The sequence below is a fragment of the Eublepharis macularius genome, chromosome 9 (assembly GCF_028583425.1).
Source record: "Eublepharis macularius isolate TG4126 chromosome 9, MPM_Emac_v1.0, whole genome shotgun sequence".
In the NCBI taxonomy this organism is placed as follows: Eukaryota; Metazoa; Chordata; class Lepidosauria; order Squamata; family Eublepharidae; genus Eublepharis; species Eublepharis macularius.
In genome coordinates, this window is record NC_072798.1 from 13,972,375 (window position 1) to 13,989,591 (window position 17,217).

Below are 17,217 nucleotides of genomic sequence, written 5' to 3' on the forward strand. Positions count from 1 at the left end.
AAAGGACATGGGGACATGCAACGTCCTGTGTGTCTTGACATCACTTCTGGGTTTTCTCTGGAAGTGATGTAGAAATGTACAGGACACTGACTTCTCCTGCCACTGCTTGGAGTGGTGGCAGGCAAGGCCAGCTTTCAGTGGGAGGCCACCTATCATAGCAGAAGTTCTGGCAGCCCTAGAATCAGATGCTTACAGTTACCCACAAAGTAGTAATTTGTTAATCTGGTCTCCTGCTTTTCCTACAAGGAGTTCAACTTATTAGACCTGGAGTTCTGATTAGAGATGGGCATGAACAGAAAAAAACCAACAATGAACATGATGTTCGTTGTTCGTTGTCATCCACGAACAGGGACTCAAGATTCACGAACAACCACGAACATGGCCCTGTTCACGAACATGTTCGTGGTTGCCAGCAGGCTCTCCTCCAGCCATCATCCAAGTCAAGATCCCTACTGCACCACTCCCAGAAACCTGACCTGAGCAGGCACCAGGAAAGGTACCAATAATAAATAATAGCTTGGCCCCAGACCCTGGCAGTAGCCCTGGAACTTGAAGGGGTAGATCCCTACTGCACCACTCTCAGAAACCTTACCTGAGCAGGCAGCAGGAAAGGAACCAATAATAAATAATAGCTTGGCCCCAGAGCCTGGCAGCAGCCCTGGAACTTGAAGGGGGTAGATCCCTACAGCACCACACACAAAGAAAATTCAAGCTCCAATGCACTCTATTAAAATGCCAACAGCAGCTGTCTCTCCCTCTCCAAAGCCAGAGTTGGGAGTCCCCCTGCTCCCTTGTAACAAATTTGGAGCTGCACACTGGAAAGGAAGACCTGCCTATCAAGCTAAATTGGGCTTAGATTGGGGTTTCCAGGGCAACAGCAGGAGTTCAGACAGAGTTCAGACAATCCCTGCCTAAGCTGCCAAGGGAATTGATTGCAGGTGCCAGACTGTCTGGCTTGACGAACAGCAACGAACGAGGCTTGCAATGACCACCTATTCATTTAGAATGGGGCCTCATGAACAACTTGTTTGTGAACAGAAAATTGGGCTGTTCATAGCTTTTTTTTTTGTATCGCTGTTCATGCCAATCTCTAGTTCTGATAGCGTGTTCATGATGACTCCTGGTCTGAATGCCAAAACAGAGTAATGTTGGAAGATTCATGACTGAAACAACAAGAATAAGAAGAAGCCATGCTGAACTCCTTAGAACAAGGATAGGCTAAAAATAGCGTAATAAATAAAAAATAATATTATTTACTCAGATGGTGGTCAGAGAGAAAATGGAAATAACACAAGAATAAGAACCCTATTTCCTTTAGGATTCAAGCCAATGTCTAAGAGGCTATCTGACTCAAAAGAGAATCAAACTCTATACATCCAGCTGCTTATAGCTGTTTGCGGCTTCCCTGGAATTACATTTTATTGTCCATCAGGCAATTTTTAGGTGCTTCTGCTGAACCAATAGTAACATCCTTTCCCAGGAGTTGTTGAAAAGAACACACACCCAAACTGATTTGAACAATTTGTGTGCTGTAGCCATTGATGATGGGGGAGCACAACTGTGACTTGGGCAAAGGGTCGTAATAAGGTTAAAAGGAAAGCAGGAGGGAACTGGAAGGGGTTTTTTGCTACGTTTCACACTGCATTGGACTTGTTTTCACCAAGGCTTCAAAGACGCATCGTGCCTTGCGAAGCACCAAGAGGCATTGAGCTAACCTTGCGAGCTGCGGCAGCAAACTCATCAGAGACTAGGCAGCCCTTGAGAGGGCAGCTAATGGCCGTCATCTCTGCACGTTAACAGGCAGGCCACCTGCCTTAAGGTTAAAACAAACAGGAAGGAAGATTTCATGGTGAGCAGGAGAACACAACTCTGACATTGTTCTCTTGCTTTTTGTTAAGAGGCATGAGTTGGAGGCCAATAGGAGGCCACACACACAGGGCTTTTTTTCAGCGGGAACGCGGTGGAACGGAGTTCCGGCACCTCTTGATAATGGTCACACGGCTGGTGGCCCCGCCCCCTGATCTCCAGACAGAGGGGAGTTTAGATTGCCCTCCGCGCCGCATGAGGGCAATCTAAACTCCTCTCTGTCTGGAGATCAGAGGGTGGGGCTACCAGCCATGTGACCATTTTCATCGAGGATGATTTAAACTTTTTTTTAAAAAAAACCCTTGTTCCAGCTGACCCAAAGTGACATCATTGTGCAGTCCTGGGAGTGTGCACACATTTTGCGTGCATGCATGTGTTACCAGGGGCACCACCTCCTGCTAGGAGTTGCCCCCTGTGCTGGCAACCCACTGAATTCCACCATCTCTTTTCCCAGAAAAAAAGCCCTGCACACACGTGGCTAAAAATGTACACTCCTGGGCTACAAAATGGTAGAGAGCTGCAGCAAGTACAAAGATTCCATGTCACACATCAGAAGTAGGGGATAGTTTTTTTAAAAAAAAACAGCAACCCTATATCCAAGAAACAAAGGGGATCCGTTCATCTTTATGTCCTCCTCCTCCCCAGACAATCCCACATCTGGAGGTCCTGTGACCATGGGGGCGTCTTTAGTGCTGTCATGAGGGGTTGGCACATTTGAATAACTGGCAGAGCGCCATCCCCCATCTGGAGATGATCTACTATTTCCCTGGAGGGGAAGCAGGTGGAGGAAGCAGAGCAAAAGAGGATTATGTTCACTGCCTTCTCTATGAACCCCTCCCAATCCCAGTTCCGTGTAATTCACATTCATGTGGTGGTTAGAATGTCAGACTGGGATCTGGACGAATCCCCACTCTGCCTTGGAAGTTTGCTGGGTGACCTGGGGCCAGCCTCTCTCTCTCTCTCAGCCTAGCCTAACTCACAAGGTTGTTGTGAGGATAAAACAAAGAAGGGATGAATGATGTTGTAAGCCACGTCGGGGCGAAATGAAGGGATGTAAGTATGTATGTGTTGTCAAGCCTCAATCAACTTATGGCGACTCCAGGAAGGGGCTTTCATGGCAAGTGAGAATCAGATGTTATTCACCATTGCCTTCCTCTGCAGAGCAATCCCAGGCTTCCGTGATGGTCCCCTGCTAAGTTTCCAAGATCTGATGAGACTGGGCTATACCATGCTGCCATCCCCCCAAAAGTGGAATACTCCCTAAGTCATGATGCGATGTCCCCCCATGGATCAGTAATGACTTGATGCTTGCGCAGGGGACTACCTTTACCATTACCTTTTTACCTGGTGTGTGTCCCCCCGCCATTGAGAAACTCACACTGTGGGACCCAGTCTGTACATCTCATGAGAGCAATGGGCGTAGCTGTCTACCCTCTTTATTACACTGCCATTGTCAAGAAACATAACATGTAGTTTGGCCCCTTAGGGCCTGCCCGGGCCCACCTGTCTTGGGGATCGCAGTGGTTCCCCAAGAATCTAAAGGAGGCACCTCTTTGTGCCATCTGGTACCCTGACAGCTGTGGTGGAAGTTGAGTAGAAAGTGAAACCATACGCTGAGGTTCATATCAGCAGCAAAAAACAAGCACAACCGCAGTAGCAGGAGCTGCCAAGCAATCCTGCCCAGTCCAACATCCAAACAACTGGTGAGGACAACTGATAAAGTGTTTGCCAAGTTGGCAGCTGCTGTGGTCTTTAATGGGCTCCAGGGATGTGCTCGGATCTTACGTAGATTTAAAGGACGATCCTTGGCAATTGCCCACCAACAACTTCTCGGCACTTCTGAGGCTAGCGATCCTTCCATCTGCTGCAGAGGCTGACTTGGAAGAACCCTGGCCAAAAAGCAGCAAGAGCAGTAAACTCTTGGAAGTTCTCCTCCAAGGAGGAAAGAACATTTTAAGAGCCCATCTTGCCTCCAAGTGCCATTTGCTTCTGGTGGAATCACTTCCCTCTCTAGAAAGACTTACATGCATTTTTCCCACCCGGAGCCAGTATACACACAGGTCTGCAGACGGAGTGAGCAAAACAACAGCTTCTTGAATGAGCCAGAACATCACGCAAAAAACTCAGAAGATCGTTGCGATGTCGCGCAAATCTCGCGCGAGAAAACGTGATCTTCCGTGGTTTTTGCACGATGTTCTGGCTCATTGTGACTGAAGGTAAGCAGTGTGAAAAGGCCCCAGGTCTAGGATGTATGTTTAGTCTTAGTGTGATTTGATGAAGTCCTCCCCACCTCTAAGGGATCACAAAGATTTTTTCCTGGAAATTAGAAGTGAAAGAGGAAGAAGATGTTAAAACGCCAGACTGGTCTTTGCTATTAAATAAGCAAAATAAACCAGCAACCTTCTGACCGAAACCCAAAGGGAGTACTATGATTCTGTGAAACCAAACACACACATTGCATTTTATACATATTATTATTGTACAAGGTTGATCTGCAAATTTGGCATCTACATGCTCAAGGGGGGGGGGAACCACTGCGTTCAAATGATTAGATGCATGTTTTGCTATGATTTTAGTAGGTTTTTTATTTAAAAAAATTACAATAAGCATATCATTCATTTTATTTCAAGTCAATCTGTCCCCTTGCTGAGATCTGAGAACTTCCTTGTCATGATTAAGGCTAGAAGTAAGGCCCTGAGCAGTCACACTCCAAGCTAGATCTTTTCAGCTTCAGGTTTCTAAGGTAAGTGGCTCAAGTCGGCAGCTGTTATCTGTGAGCAGAAGAATCCGCTTTGTGGACCAGCCTAAGAACCGAAGGCCAGCCTTCAAGTACTGATCCCAGGTCTTGCTCACCCTTCCTGGAAGGCAGGGAGTTTTCTTAGGCCTTCCTTTAAGGGGCACATTTACAAACGGTACAGCTTGGATTTGCACCATCTGTATGGTGGAAAGTGCCGTCAAATCATAGCTGACTTATAGTGACCCCTGCTGGGGTTTTCAAGGCAAGAGGCTAACAGAGGTGACTTGCCATTACCTGTCTTTGCATAGCAACCTTAGTCTTCCTTGGAGGGCTCCCATACAATTACTCACCAAGGCCAACCCTGCTTGTTTTCCAAGATCTGACAAGATTGGGCTTGCCTGGGCTATCCAGATCAGGGCTTCCTCTCTATGGCTCTGACCAAATCAAACCTTGAGGGGTGGGGGGACATGTCGCTGGGCAACATTAAGCGTGCCTGAACTCCCTTGCCTTCATTTGTCTCAGAGCTGGCTGACAAAGAGAACAATCGCCTCTGTGATGACTGTTGCAGGCTACCAACATTGGTTCTTCTGCTTGACACGGAATCTTTTGTCCCACCTGCATCTGTCCAGCAACTTCAGACAGCAGACGGGAATTCATAAGAATGAATGCTCCTTATGTAAAACAAACCCCTGCATACAGAAAACTAGCATGCAGTGAGAGCAGTTCTAAACTAGCATCTTCCCTGATTTGCTGCTTTTCTAGGTGCTGGGATTTTTAAAAAAATATGTAAGAGTTTACCTGCCTATTGCATTTTTATCCCACTTTCCTCCAGAAAGCTCAAGGCAACATTAATAAGTGTCACATATGAACTCAAAACTATCCCAAAACTCAAAAAAGGCTCAGTTCTGGCTATCTCTTTCCACAAAACTATCAGATGCCAAATACCCAGAACAGTGGGCCTAGGCTTCAAATGTGGCTCTTCCTGTTTTTACCCTTACAACGACCCGGTGAGGTAGGATAGGCTGAAAGGGAGGGCAATTGGCTTAATGTCATCTAAGATGTTACACGAGTCAAAAGAGCCTTGAATGTGGGTCTCATTGATCAAACCTCAACCCTTCAAGTCCACATACACTGTTAGTTACTTATTTCCTTACTGAATGACTGACTGCCCTGCCTTTATCCCCATTTGGGAACCCAAAGCAGTTCACAACATTATTCTCTCCTCTATTTTATCCTCACAACAACCCTGTAAGGTAGGTCAGGCTAAGAGGACGTGTGCCTGGCCCAAGGACACCCTGTGAGTTTCCATGGCAGAGTGGGGATTTGAAATTAACTCTCCCAGATCCTAGTCCAACTTTCTAACCACTAAGCCATGCTGGCTGTCTTATGTCTCAAGGAAGTTTCTGAGTGCAGAACAGCATGGCCCAAACATGAGTTAAGGCATGAATAGGTGTGTCCAAGAGGACTCTGTGGCTCCTTTCTTCCTTCTCTAAGAACTCGGCTTGCCATTTCCCTAGCTGAGGTAGGGGGTTCCCCATCCTCCAGTCCAATTGCCCACTGCCACTCCAAGTGATGGCAGAAGGGGGGGGGGGAACTGGCAGTGTTGTGTGCCCAGTTTTGTCACTTCTGGAGGAAACCCGGAAGTGATGGAGGGTAGCTCTAGGAATCATCATGGTTTTACCATAAAGTTACTAATGTTTCCTAGAGCTACATTCTGTCACTTCCAGGTTTTCCCTAGAAGTGACATAACAGTGCATTAAAGCATGCACAGATTTAACTGGCCCCATTTTATCCTTGGAGCTACCACCATTTTCTTCTGGGCCCTTTTCGAAGGCTTTTAATTACTGCCAGAGAACCCACAAAAGGTTCCTTTTGAACACCTTGTGCTATAAACCACTGTGCAGCCATGCTTCAGTTCAAAACGCAGGGCTACAGCCTTCGCCCAACTCCACAGGCAGATCAGGTGACCTTTCTCCACGCCGGCTGCCTCTCCCCCTTTCTCCCCTCTCTCTGTGTGTTGCAGAGGACAGACAAAGTGATATGTCTGTCATACACCATTACCATTAGAACAGAATCTTGTTCTTTTATTACAACTGAACTCTGCCGGATTTCTCAGCAGGAATGCTAAGTGAAATCAATGTCTTGGATTTCCAGTTTGAGCTTGGAGGTCACAGCCACTCTATCATTTCTCGGCATTATCCGTTTCCTTCACCACCACCGCCCCTTCCCTGCTCTCTCTCTGAGCCTCCAACTGGCACACAGCAGATTGAAAACAGCAGGCTTCAGAAGTATCACGCTGCACAATTTTACAGCTTTTTGGACTCCCCCCCCTTATATCACACACATACATCCTTGGGACCATTTTGCCCCCCACTCGCCACCCCGCTTTCAATTTACCGATAAATTCTGATTGTGTCCTCTGCAGAAGTGTCAGCCAAAGGCACTGAACCACCTACAAAAAGTGCTTTGAAAAAAGTAAAGACAGAAGGTAGAGTAGAGCAGGATTCTAGTCATAGCTGTCAGTAGATCAGGTTTACTGACAGGTGGGCCTCTGAATTACCAGTAGCACTACCAAGTAAACACTGTGAGACCCAACAGGTATTCCACTAGTGCCAAGCTGGACTATAAAATCAGCTCCAGGGTTTTCAGACACAGGAATCCCCTTTAATAAGCGACTGAAAGCTTGCTGGGTTTCCTTGTAAATTGTATACAGGAAAAAAGAATGCTTGTTTAGCTGTGTGAAATAACTGGTTGTGGGGCAGGCTACGGGATGGTTATCCATAACTTTGGTGCTGCTTCCTGAACTCAGGAAAGAAGACTATACAATATTGGGGTGGGGTGGGAGGATTGCAAGTTTTCCCGATCACCTTTCCTACTACCAGGTAAGGGCATGCCAATGGATATACAAAGTTGCTTATTGATGCCACATTTACATTCTATTCTGTCTCCGAGGCTCTTAGTGGCATACATAAAGGGGATTAGCCCCTTTTTATTTTTCTTGAAACCATCTTATGAAGTAGGTTAGCTGAAGGAGAGCAACGGGTCCAAGGTCATCCAGGGACTGGAGATTTTACGTGATGGTTTCATGTTTATTATCATTCCCTTCCCTGGAAGCTCAAAATGGTGCATATGGCCCCTTTTCATTATCTGTTCTTTACAACAACCCCGTGAAATAAGGTTAGACGGCGAGAGAGTGACTGACTTTATCGCAGCGTACAGATCCGAATTTGGTGTCCCTGGGTGCAGTCCAACACTCTCACTACCACATCACACTGACTCTGATTCAAGCCCCAAAGAACATCAGTATAACCGCTACCCTACGCTGTCTTCCTGCTAGCCTGCATTGTTTAGTTTACTACAGAAATATAATCAGATATTAACTAACCAAGCAGAACCAGAGATGGAGGAATCTCTGTTTGGTAGTGATGGATAGAGACATCAAGTCGTAGCCAACTTATGGTGACCCTTGCTGGAGTTTTCGAGGCAGGAGACTAACAGAGGTGGTTCACCACTGCCCGCCTCTGCATAGCCACCCTGGTCTTCCTTGGAGGTCTCTCATCCAATTACAAACCAAGGCGGACCCTGCTTTGCTTCTGAGATCTGATGAGACTGGGCTAGCTTGGGCTATCCAGGTCAGACTCAGAGCCTATTTATTAGTATAGCTGTTAAGAACCAATCCAAAGGAGCCAGTTTGGTGTAGTGGTTAAGAGCGGCAGGACTCTAATCCGGAGAACAGAGTTTGATTCCCCACTCCTCCGCTTGAAGCCAGCTGGGTGACCTTGGGTCAGTCATAGCTCTCTCAGAGCTCTCTCAGCCCCACCCGCCTCACAGGGTGATTGTCATGAGGGTAATACTTTGTAAACTTCTCTGAGTGGGTGTTAAGTTGTCCTGAAGGGCAGAATATAAATCAAATGTTGTTGTTGTTATTTCTTTGCAACACCTGCAGGGTGCAATCCTCTAGGGACATAATCTGCTACTCCCCTTGCTGCAGGTTGTAGGTATCTGGAAAAATCTCTCCCTCTCTGATAACCTAGAGAAACACAGCTACTCAGAGCAGATACTACTGAGCAAGGTGAGCCAAACAAAGTAGAAGATGTCTTCAAAGGGACATCCGACGACAGTTTTTTTAAAAAAAACTAATTGAGTGTACAGTGCAAATAAAAGGAGGGGAACAGAGGACCCCCCCCCCCGAGCCCCAGAAAGTACCTCCATTCTCTTACAATAACTACAACATTCTTGTTTAGGAGCCTGGAACAATAACATACGACAAGCAGTTTCACTCTTAGGAAAATGAGAAAGAGGGGAAATCTCTTATTTTCATCCTACCCTTCCTCCAAGGAGATTAGGGTGGAATGCAAGGCTCTTCCTCCCCCTTCCTACATCAGCTTTACAACAACCTTGTGAGACGGGTGAGGCCAAGGGAGAGCGGCTGGCCCAAGATCACCCATCAGATCCCAGTGGGGGTCTGATGCCAGGACTCCTGGATCCCAGTCCACCCCTTCCAACAACTACAATCACACAGATTCTCATTCACTGAAATTTAAAAGGGTGCACTGGGAGGGGGGACTAGAGGACTTAGGCCTGCTGCATTGCACTGCAATCCCCCTCGGGGCCCAAGTTCAGCTGTAAAGTGGCAGCAATGCCACAACGTCTAGCTGTGCCCACAGAGTGGGCATAGGTGGGGGTGCCTCTGAAAGCTGCACCTTCACCTGACTCCATTCCCGCTGAACATTACGCCTCCATGATGGCACCTTCTCTTCCCCCTGCTTTTTTGGAAGGGTGCCTTGCAGGTTATTAAGCCTGGAGCCCGTACAGGTGAGATGCAAAGGGGATCCTGGAGGGGGACGAGATGCAAGCTCCTAGGCGACTCACCCATCCATTCCCTGTGTAGAAAAGGCAGCCACCTAAGCAGGCATTCTGATCACAGGCTAAGATGAGCTCAGAGGATCTGATTATTTTTCCCCCCGGAACAAAGGGTGACTCATGGCAGGGGAAGGACGGTCCTGTGAATACGTTTCATTGTAGTTCTTAAACATGATGCTGTTATCACAACGTCATCTGTCCTCTCCTCCATCACGTCTGTCCCCAGGATCCTACAGGTAATGGAACATTCGGTGGGTCTTATTTATTTGCGTCTCTATTTTTAATCTGGGTCTCTTCTTTACTGTTCGGCTAAAAATATGAGAGGCCACTGTCACCTCAAGGAATCCACAGTGATGCGATGAAAGAACACAGACAACACACGAGAGGACACTGAATGGAGGGAAGAAGAGATCGTGTTTTCTTCAAGCGTTCTGGTGTTGCTTAACCAAGAGCACCCCTTACGATGGCCCTAAACACAGCTGTTTAGGAACAACTCTTGGCACCTAGAAAGAGAACACGACTTTCTGAGTACAGCTGTAGCAAAGGAGAGGTGGATCCTGTGCAATACCAAATGCAAGAGGTTCTGGGAATCCAGCCAGCTTAGAAAGCAAGCCCTCTAATCTGAGATATGCACAGCAGCGGCGCCAGGGTTTTTGGCGCTCCCAGCCGGCTGGCGGGCTGGGCATCCGTGCCCGCACATGCACACACATGCACTGGCCTGCATGATGACATCACATGTGATGTCATCACAAGCATGCACGCTCAGCTGGCCCGATTGCTGCGGCGGGCGGCTGGGACAGCGCATGGGCGGCCTCCCAGCTCTCCCGCTCGGATGCCCTGCACTGCCGCAGACGCCTGCCCGCGGCTGCTGTGCGTGGCTGGGGGCGTGTGCTGGCAGCGGCGGCGGTGCGGGATGGGAGGGCTAGGAGGCTGCAGCTCCGTGGCACATGCTCCCGCCCCCTGCGCCCCCTCCGGCGCCCCCTCCGGCACCCTGCACCCTGAGGCCACTGCCTATCTGGCCTCAATGGGCGTGCCAGCCCTGGAGATGCAGGATAGCTATGGTTCTCCATTCTGATTATGCTCAACGGTACATTCATCTTAAGTACTGTGTTCAAAAGAGGTGGCAGAGCTAAGCCCTGCCCTATACTGAATTAGACCATTGGTCCTTCAGGGTCACTGTTGTCTACTCTGACTGGCAGCAGCTCTCCAGGGCCACAGAGGTCTTTCACATCATCTTCTGCCTAGTCCATTTAACTGAAGATGCCAGGTACTGAACCTGGGACATTCTGCGTTGCAAAACAGATACACTTCCACTGAGCCATGGCCTCTCTTGCTTTCTCTGAATTCTCCAGCTTAGGATCAAATCAGATAAGACGATGGATGGTCTGTGCTTAGACGGACAGCATATTTTTTTTTCAAATAAATAAATAGCAGTGACAAGAGGCCCTTATTCAGATTGTGAGCATGCCCCCTCTGGCATTGTCCAAACCTCAGCTCTCTACTCCCTGCTGCTGATATCTGCCTGCTGGAGGAAACAGAGGAACCGTACAGACTATTGACATGTTTCACTCACTTGAGAGCCAGTTTGGTGTAGTGGTTAAGAGCACGGGACTCTAATCTGGAGAGCTGGGTTTGATTCCCCACTCCTCCACAAAGCCAGCTGGGTGACCTTGGGCGAGTCACAGTCCTCTTGAGCTCTCTTAGCCCCACCCACCTCACAGGGTGATTGTTGTGGGGTAATAATAACACTTTGTAAACCGCTCTGAGTGGGCATTAAGTTGTCCTGAAGGGCGGTATATAAATCGAATGTTATTATTATTATGGAGCAAATGGCAGCTCCAGGGAACCAAGTGAAGTCATAAAACTAATGAGAGTCCTGATCCAGCTGCTCTCCTACCCACTCCAGATGTGCAGGGGATCCAGTCACAAATCTTCTGATCTTGTATCACCTTATCTTCTTTGAGTCTAGTGGCACCTTAGAGACCAACAAGATTTTCAGGGTAGAAGCTTTTGAGAGTCAAAGCTCCCTTCTTCTGATACAGAGAAGAGTGGAGAACCCTGAGCCTTTATATCCCAGTCAGGAGGTGGGAGGGAAGAAGCAAAGAAAGGAGTTAGGATATAAAGGTACAATTCAGCATGATTTGACCTTCAAAAGCTTACACCCTGGAAATCTTGTTGGTCCTTAAGGAGCCACTGGGCTCAAATCCTGCTGTTCTACTGCAGACTAACCCGGCTACCCACCTAAAACTTATCTGCTTTGTTCTGGTATGGATCAGGGCTTTTTTGGAGTGGGATTTTTTTTTTAAGTGGAGATTTTTGCAGAAAGAACAAGTTATTCTGGATTTGTGCAGGAATGGAGGGTGTAAAGAGGGGGAAAATTGCATGACCAGAGCTACCGAAACAGATGTGGCTGCATGAGGAATCAGCCTTGGTTACATATTTTGTTAAAATACACCTGAAAATCCTGACTCTGTCAGCACAGTCTCCTAATATGAATCCGTGAACCTTGATGCCATTCTGGCTGGGAAAGAGACAGTTTCTTCTGAACTTTTTTTTTAACAAATACACTTTATCTGAGATGACACTGCTGAGACAAAGGCTTGGTTCAGTCATGAGAGATGCCTTTATTGACCAGTTCTGCTATTCTACATCTCTGACTTAATTTTTGAAAAGCTATAGGAACCTGTATAAGAAAGTAAGTTAGCAGCTCTCCACTATAAAACTCTACCAGAAAGGGGTTGTTAGGTATGTAGATTGCCATTAGAAGAAAGTCTGCCTCAAAGCTGTTTTCACAACTCCAAGGAATGGATTTCCCTCTCTGCCTTTTTAAGTTGCAGTTGCTTCTGTTTCATCTGCCATAACCTCTTCATTTACAGACACTGGATATTTAAATTCATCATGGGTTTTGTAGTCTTTAAACTCAGTGAGAAAGACAGGCTGCAAACAAGCTAAATAAATAAACAAATGGGCTCATAGCCTCTGGTGTATGTGTTTGACTTGTCATGACACTGCATCATGGATATTATAGTCTTAATGCTGTGTTAATGCTTCAACACTTTCATGGGAGGAACAAGTTACTGGCTCCAGCAGAGTTTCTTGGGGGAAATTCCATTGAAACGTCTAAGTTTAGCATGAAAAGGATAAAATACTAAAACATCACAAGAATAACGTTTTTATGATGCAATGAAAGAATGCTTATATAAAGAATATGTCACATCTAGATGGAACGTTGGGAACCAAAGCCTGCAAAGGAGCCAGTGTACAGAGTACAGCTGTGACAGCATTGCAACACTATTTATGTTTGGCAATGACAGCTATTGCTACTATTATTTATTATTATCATCATCACCACCAATAAAATTCAAATGATAAGATTTAAAATTGAGATTTGCTCAATTTGGAAGAGAAAATTAAGGCAACAAAAAATCTGTGAAAATATACAAGTTTGTATACACATCAAATGCTAGGTCACTAGGCACTCTCTACACAAGACATCTTACATAAGGACACTCAAGTGACTTACTTTCTGTGTGGTCTTATATTCAAGTGTACTCTGTCTCCCCTAGCAGTGCATATGTATCCACAATGATAGAACAAGTGTAAGATCTTTCACTTGAGCATCCCCATGTAAGATCTTTTGTGCAGAGAGATACTTCATTAATGAAATGGTCATTTATGTTATCAGACACAGAACCGGCATCTTCCAAGCCAGGAACACTTGCAAGTCATTATGATCACTATTATTAAGCACAAGTATTCAGCAAAAACATTTGTATCACCCTTTTCTCCCTAAAAACATGATGCAGTTTACAACAGAATATAAGAAAAAAAGCCAACCCCTGTAGCATAGTGGTTAATTGGTTGGATTGATTAACTAGTTGAAGTCAGCACTCTGTTGGTTCAAATCCTAATACTTCTAGGATCTTAGCATGAGACATTCGGTCAGCCGTTCGTCTCAGTCCCAGCGGCGTTGCAGGGATAGTAACAACACTAACTTTGTTCAAGGCCCTGAGCGGAGCACTAATCTGCCTAAAAGAGCAGTATATAAGCACACCGTTGTTGTTATTATTAGTATAATTATTACTATTATTACTATTATTAATGTGTATCCCCCAAATCCAAATTCCACTGTGCACCTCCACCCCAAAACAATTCACCTGCAATCTACCCAAAACATGCTTGAGAAACTCTTGCAAAATAGCATTGCTTTACACTTTTCCCAGAAGGTCAGAACTGAATGAGCTCTCCTTTGGGGCTACAACCAATGATATCATACTGACCTGGGGACAAATAAGAACAGTCTAGAGGGATGTAACTAGCCTCCTGGTTCACATAGGAAGTGATAGGCTTTCAGATATGTCGGCTCCAGCTCATGAAGAACTTGATAGGTAAGAGCTGGCACCTTGAACCGAATATGGAAATAAACAACCAGTGGCTTTAATTCAACTGTAGTATGTGCTTACTGGCTGACTCCGGGCAACCACTGGACCCACATGCGCCCTGTGCGCTCTCCCAACAGGTGTGGCGAAGTCACTTCCAGAAGTGATGTTGTCACACTGTCCATGGGAGCATTCCCGTGCTTCGTTTGGGGCTGATTTGGGCCCCAAATGGGCCATGCACATGAAGCATTTTACAGCAGCCTAACCACAAGATTGTAGAAGCATGGATCATCATAGCCAGGTCAGGGGGAGAACTGGCTGGTGAATAGGACACAGCAGAGAGAAAGAGCTTTAGAGTAGCACCTTCATTATACATCCACTGCCAATAAGTTACACAGACATCATGTGAGCACCCTGGTGTCCTCTCTTGAAAGTGAGAAAGCTTGACAGTAAAATTGTACATTACCTTGCTTTTGGGCGGAGGGCTGTTTGTGCTCTTGTCTGTATGGATGCTGGTTGGTGATACTGCCGCACCAATGTTGCTTTGGGGGATTCCTGGTATTTTTCCTCCTGGGGATACTTGCATTGCAGCAAGTTGGGCAGCGTACAACTGCTACAGGAAACAAAAGGTAGAAAGAAAGGACATTAAAGTTATTGGCATGAGAACCAATGCTAGTTGGAAGAAACTCCTCCCCCACTGCGATCTCTGCCCAGGATGTTATCCAAGAGGGAAATGTTTTATGAAGGCAAATACAGTATTTCAGAAGCACAAAGGAAGACGTGGGCCATTTCCACACGGCTTGCCTTATTCTGCAAATTAGCGAAATCTTGCACGAAGTCACTGTTATCGTGTCTTCTCGCGCAATAACAGTGTCTTCTCGTGAGATTTCGTGTGAGATTTCGCTATTTTGCAGAATAAGGTAAGCTGTGTGGAAACAGCCATGGTTTCCTGTTTCTTTCAGGACTTCGTAGAAGAATGAATTTGGGTTCGAGAAGCTTATGTAAAACGGTAAGAAAACACACACAATTATTTCCTTTTCAACTCATCTGTTTAAGACACACACACTTTGTCCTCCCTACATCTAATTTCAAAAACTATGACTCAAACGAGATATGATGCTGGAAGATTCATGAATGGATCCTCTACAAATTCTAATTTATAATATCAGTTGTGGTGCCCCTAGTTTATACGTTGAAGAATCCATTAATAGCGTGGAGGAAACATTACAAAACCCCTCATATATCCACCACAACTGTTCTTTACACTTTAAAAAAAGCAGTAGATTTGTTGATCCTAGGAATCGCAATCAAATTCTGATTACCCCCTCTCTTTGTGAGCATAGTTACATTTCCAAAACACCCCTTACTTTGGTAAAGTAGTAGAAAACTGAAATTTTAATCTTAATTTTTGTAAGGAGACTGCTATAATTTAGAACCCCATTTTATAAATCCACAGCAAAATAAGAGGTTAATTTCACCCATTTTTAGAGGAACAAACCCAGATTTGCTACTGAGTATACAATCCTAGGTCCATGGTGAGTGTTACTGATCAATAAAGCTGTTTTCAGATTTCTTTGTCATGTGTTCTATCAATAACAGGTAGCCATAGTGTCTAAAGGGTAGCTTCACATTTAGAGGCAGTAAACCTTTCAATACCAGTGCAACGTAGGGGTCCCAGGTGCCTGCCTGTGGCAGGCAAACTCCCGGGGATTTGCCCCCTCATCCACTGATCACCCAGTGATCAGTGGGAGGGGGCAAGCTCCCAGAGGTTGCCTGCCACCAGCAGGCACCTTAGGAACATGCGCCCTGTGCGCTCTCCCAACAGGTGTGGCGAAGTCACTTCCAGAAGTGATGTTGTCACGCTGCCCATGGGAGCATTCCCGTGCTTCGTTTGGGGCTGATTTGGGCCCCAAATGGGCCAAATTGGCCCTGTGTGGAGTGCAGGAGCGCTTGCCCAGCTTTCGCAGTGACATCACTTCCAGAAGATCGATCACTGGACTGATCCAACAGGACTCTTCTTATGTTCTTATATGTTCACAACTTTCATTTTTAGGAGTACGTGAAAAAAGATTTAATTTTTATTTACTTATTCTACCTTTCCCTGCACATTTACTTATTCTACCTGTACACAGAGGCTCAAAGAGGCTTTTGAAAGCATAGGTGCAATTAACAATTATAAAGTCTAAAGCAAACCACGGATGCAAGCATTCAGAAAAAATAAACTGTACAGTGGTAGGGTGGTCAAACATTGTTTGAAATGGGAGCCAACAACTTAAGGAGTAAAGAGTAGACATTGGCACGAACAGCATTACGGACAGAAAAAAACCCACGAACGGCCCAATCTGCTGTTCGCAAACAAGCTGTTCATGAGGCCCCATACTAAATGAATAGGTGGTCTTTGCAAGCCTCCTTCCTTGCCTTTGACAGCCGTTCATCAAGCCAGACAGTCTGGCACCTGCTGCAATCAATCCCCTTGGCAACTGGAGGCAGAGACTGAACTCTGTCTGAACTCCTTCTGGCTTTCCTTCTGGCTTCAACCCTTCAAAGTACTTCCAGCAGAGAGTCCCATTTTTGCCACTCTGAAGAGAAAATAACAGCCAACGGGGAGACCCGTGGATCATGCCTTCCCCTGGGTGCAATCTCTCTGAAACTTGGGGGGTCTTCAGAGGACAGTGAGGACTATGTCCCCTGCAAATTTGGTGGGTAATGGACATTGGGAAGGTCAGTTTGTAACCCCTCAAACTAACTGCCAGCGGACACTGCTGTTTTTGCCAGGACAGGGCCCTTTAAACTATGAGCTGGCAGGCGGAAGGGGGTAATCCCCCCTGCCGCCTGCCAGCTGATAGTTTAAAGGGATCTTTAAAGGGCCAGGTAAGTGTGTTTGAGGGGAGGGGGAGCTAAATGGGGGGTTTGGGGTGAGGGTGGTTCTAGCCCCCACGAACAATGAACAACGAACATGTCCGGGAACAGTTCATGTTCATCCATGTTCGTTGTTCGTGGATGGCAATGAACGATGAACAGGGTGTTCGTTGTTTTTTTCCATTCGTGCCCATGTCTGGTAAAGAGTTAGAAAGTCTGATTGAAAATTAACAGTGGCTACCTCAACTGAACAAAGCTGCTTCCAGTGTGCGTTGAAGAGAGATGCATCACAGCAGCACACAAGCTAAGCCATTGCTGCCTGGAGCACTCATAGGCCAAGGTAATATACAACGGCTGATAATAAATGCAAAGCAAAAAGGGGGTATGTATCAGCACGTTACATTAGTCTTCTATTTCAAGGACAACAAGGTGAACAAAATTAAACACCTCTCCTGAAGATACTTTCCATTGTAATTTTAACCAGGCTGGGCACAATTAGAAAAAAGAGCAAGG

At 46.1% G+C, this 17,217-nt stretch overlaps 1 protein-coding gene across 2 annotated transcripts in view; it reads right to left on the reverse strand.

The window, feature by feature from the left end:
* The window catches only part of SOX5 (SRY-box transcription factor 5), a 609,684-nt gene that overhangs the window by 106,883 nt on the left and 485,584 nt on the right, over positions 1-17,217 (reverse strand). For both annotated transcript variants that reach the window (XM_054988760.1, XM_054988759.1), the window contains exon 9: positions 14,312-14,458. In XM_054988760.1, coding sequence (XP_054844735.1) covers positions 14,312-14,458 — 147 coding nt within the window. The remainder of the gene's footprint in view (positions 1-14,311; positions 14,459-17,217) is intronic.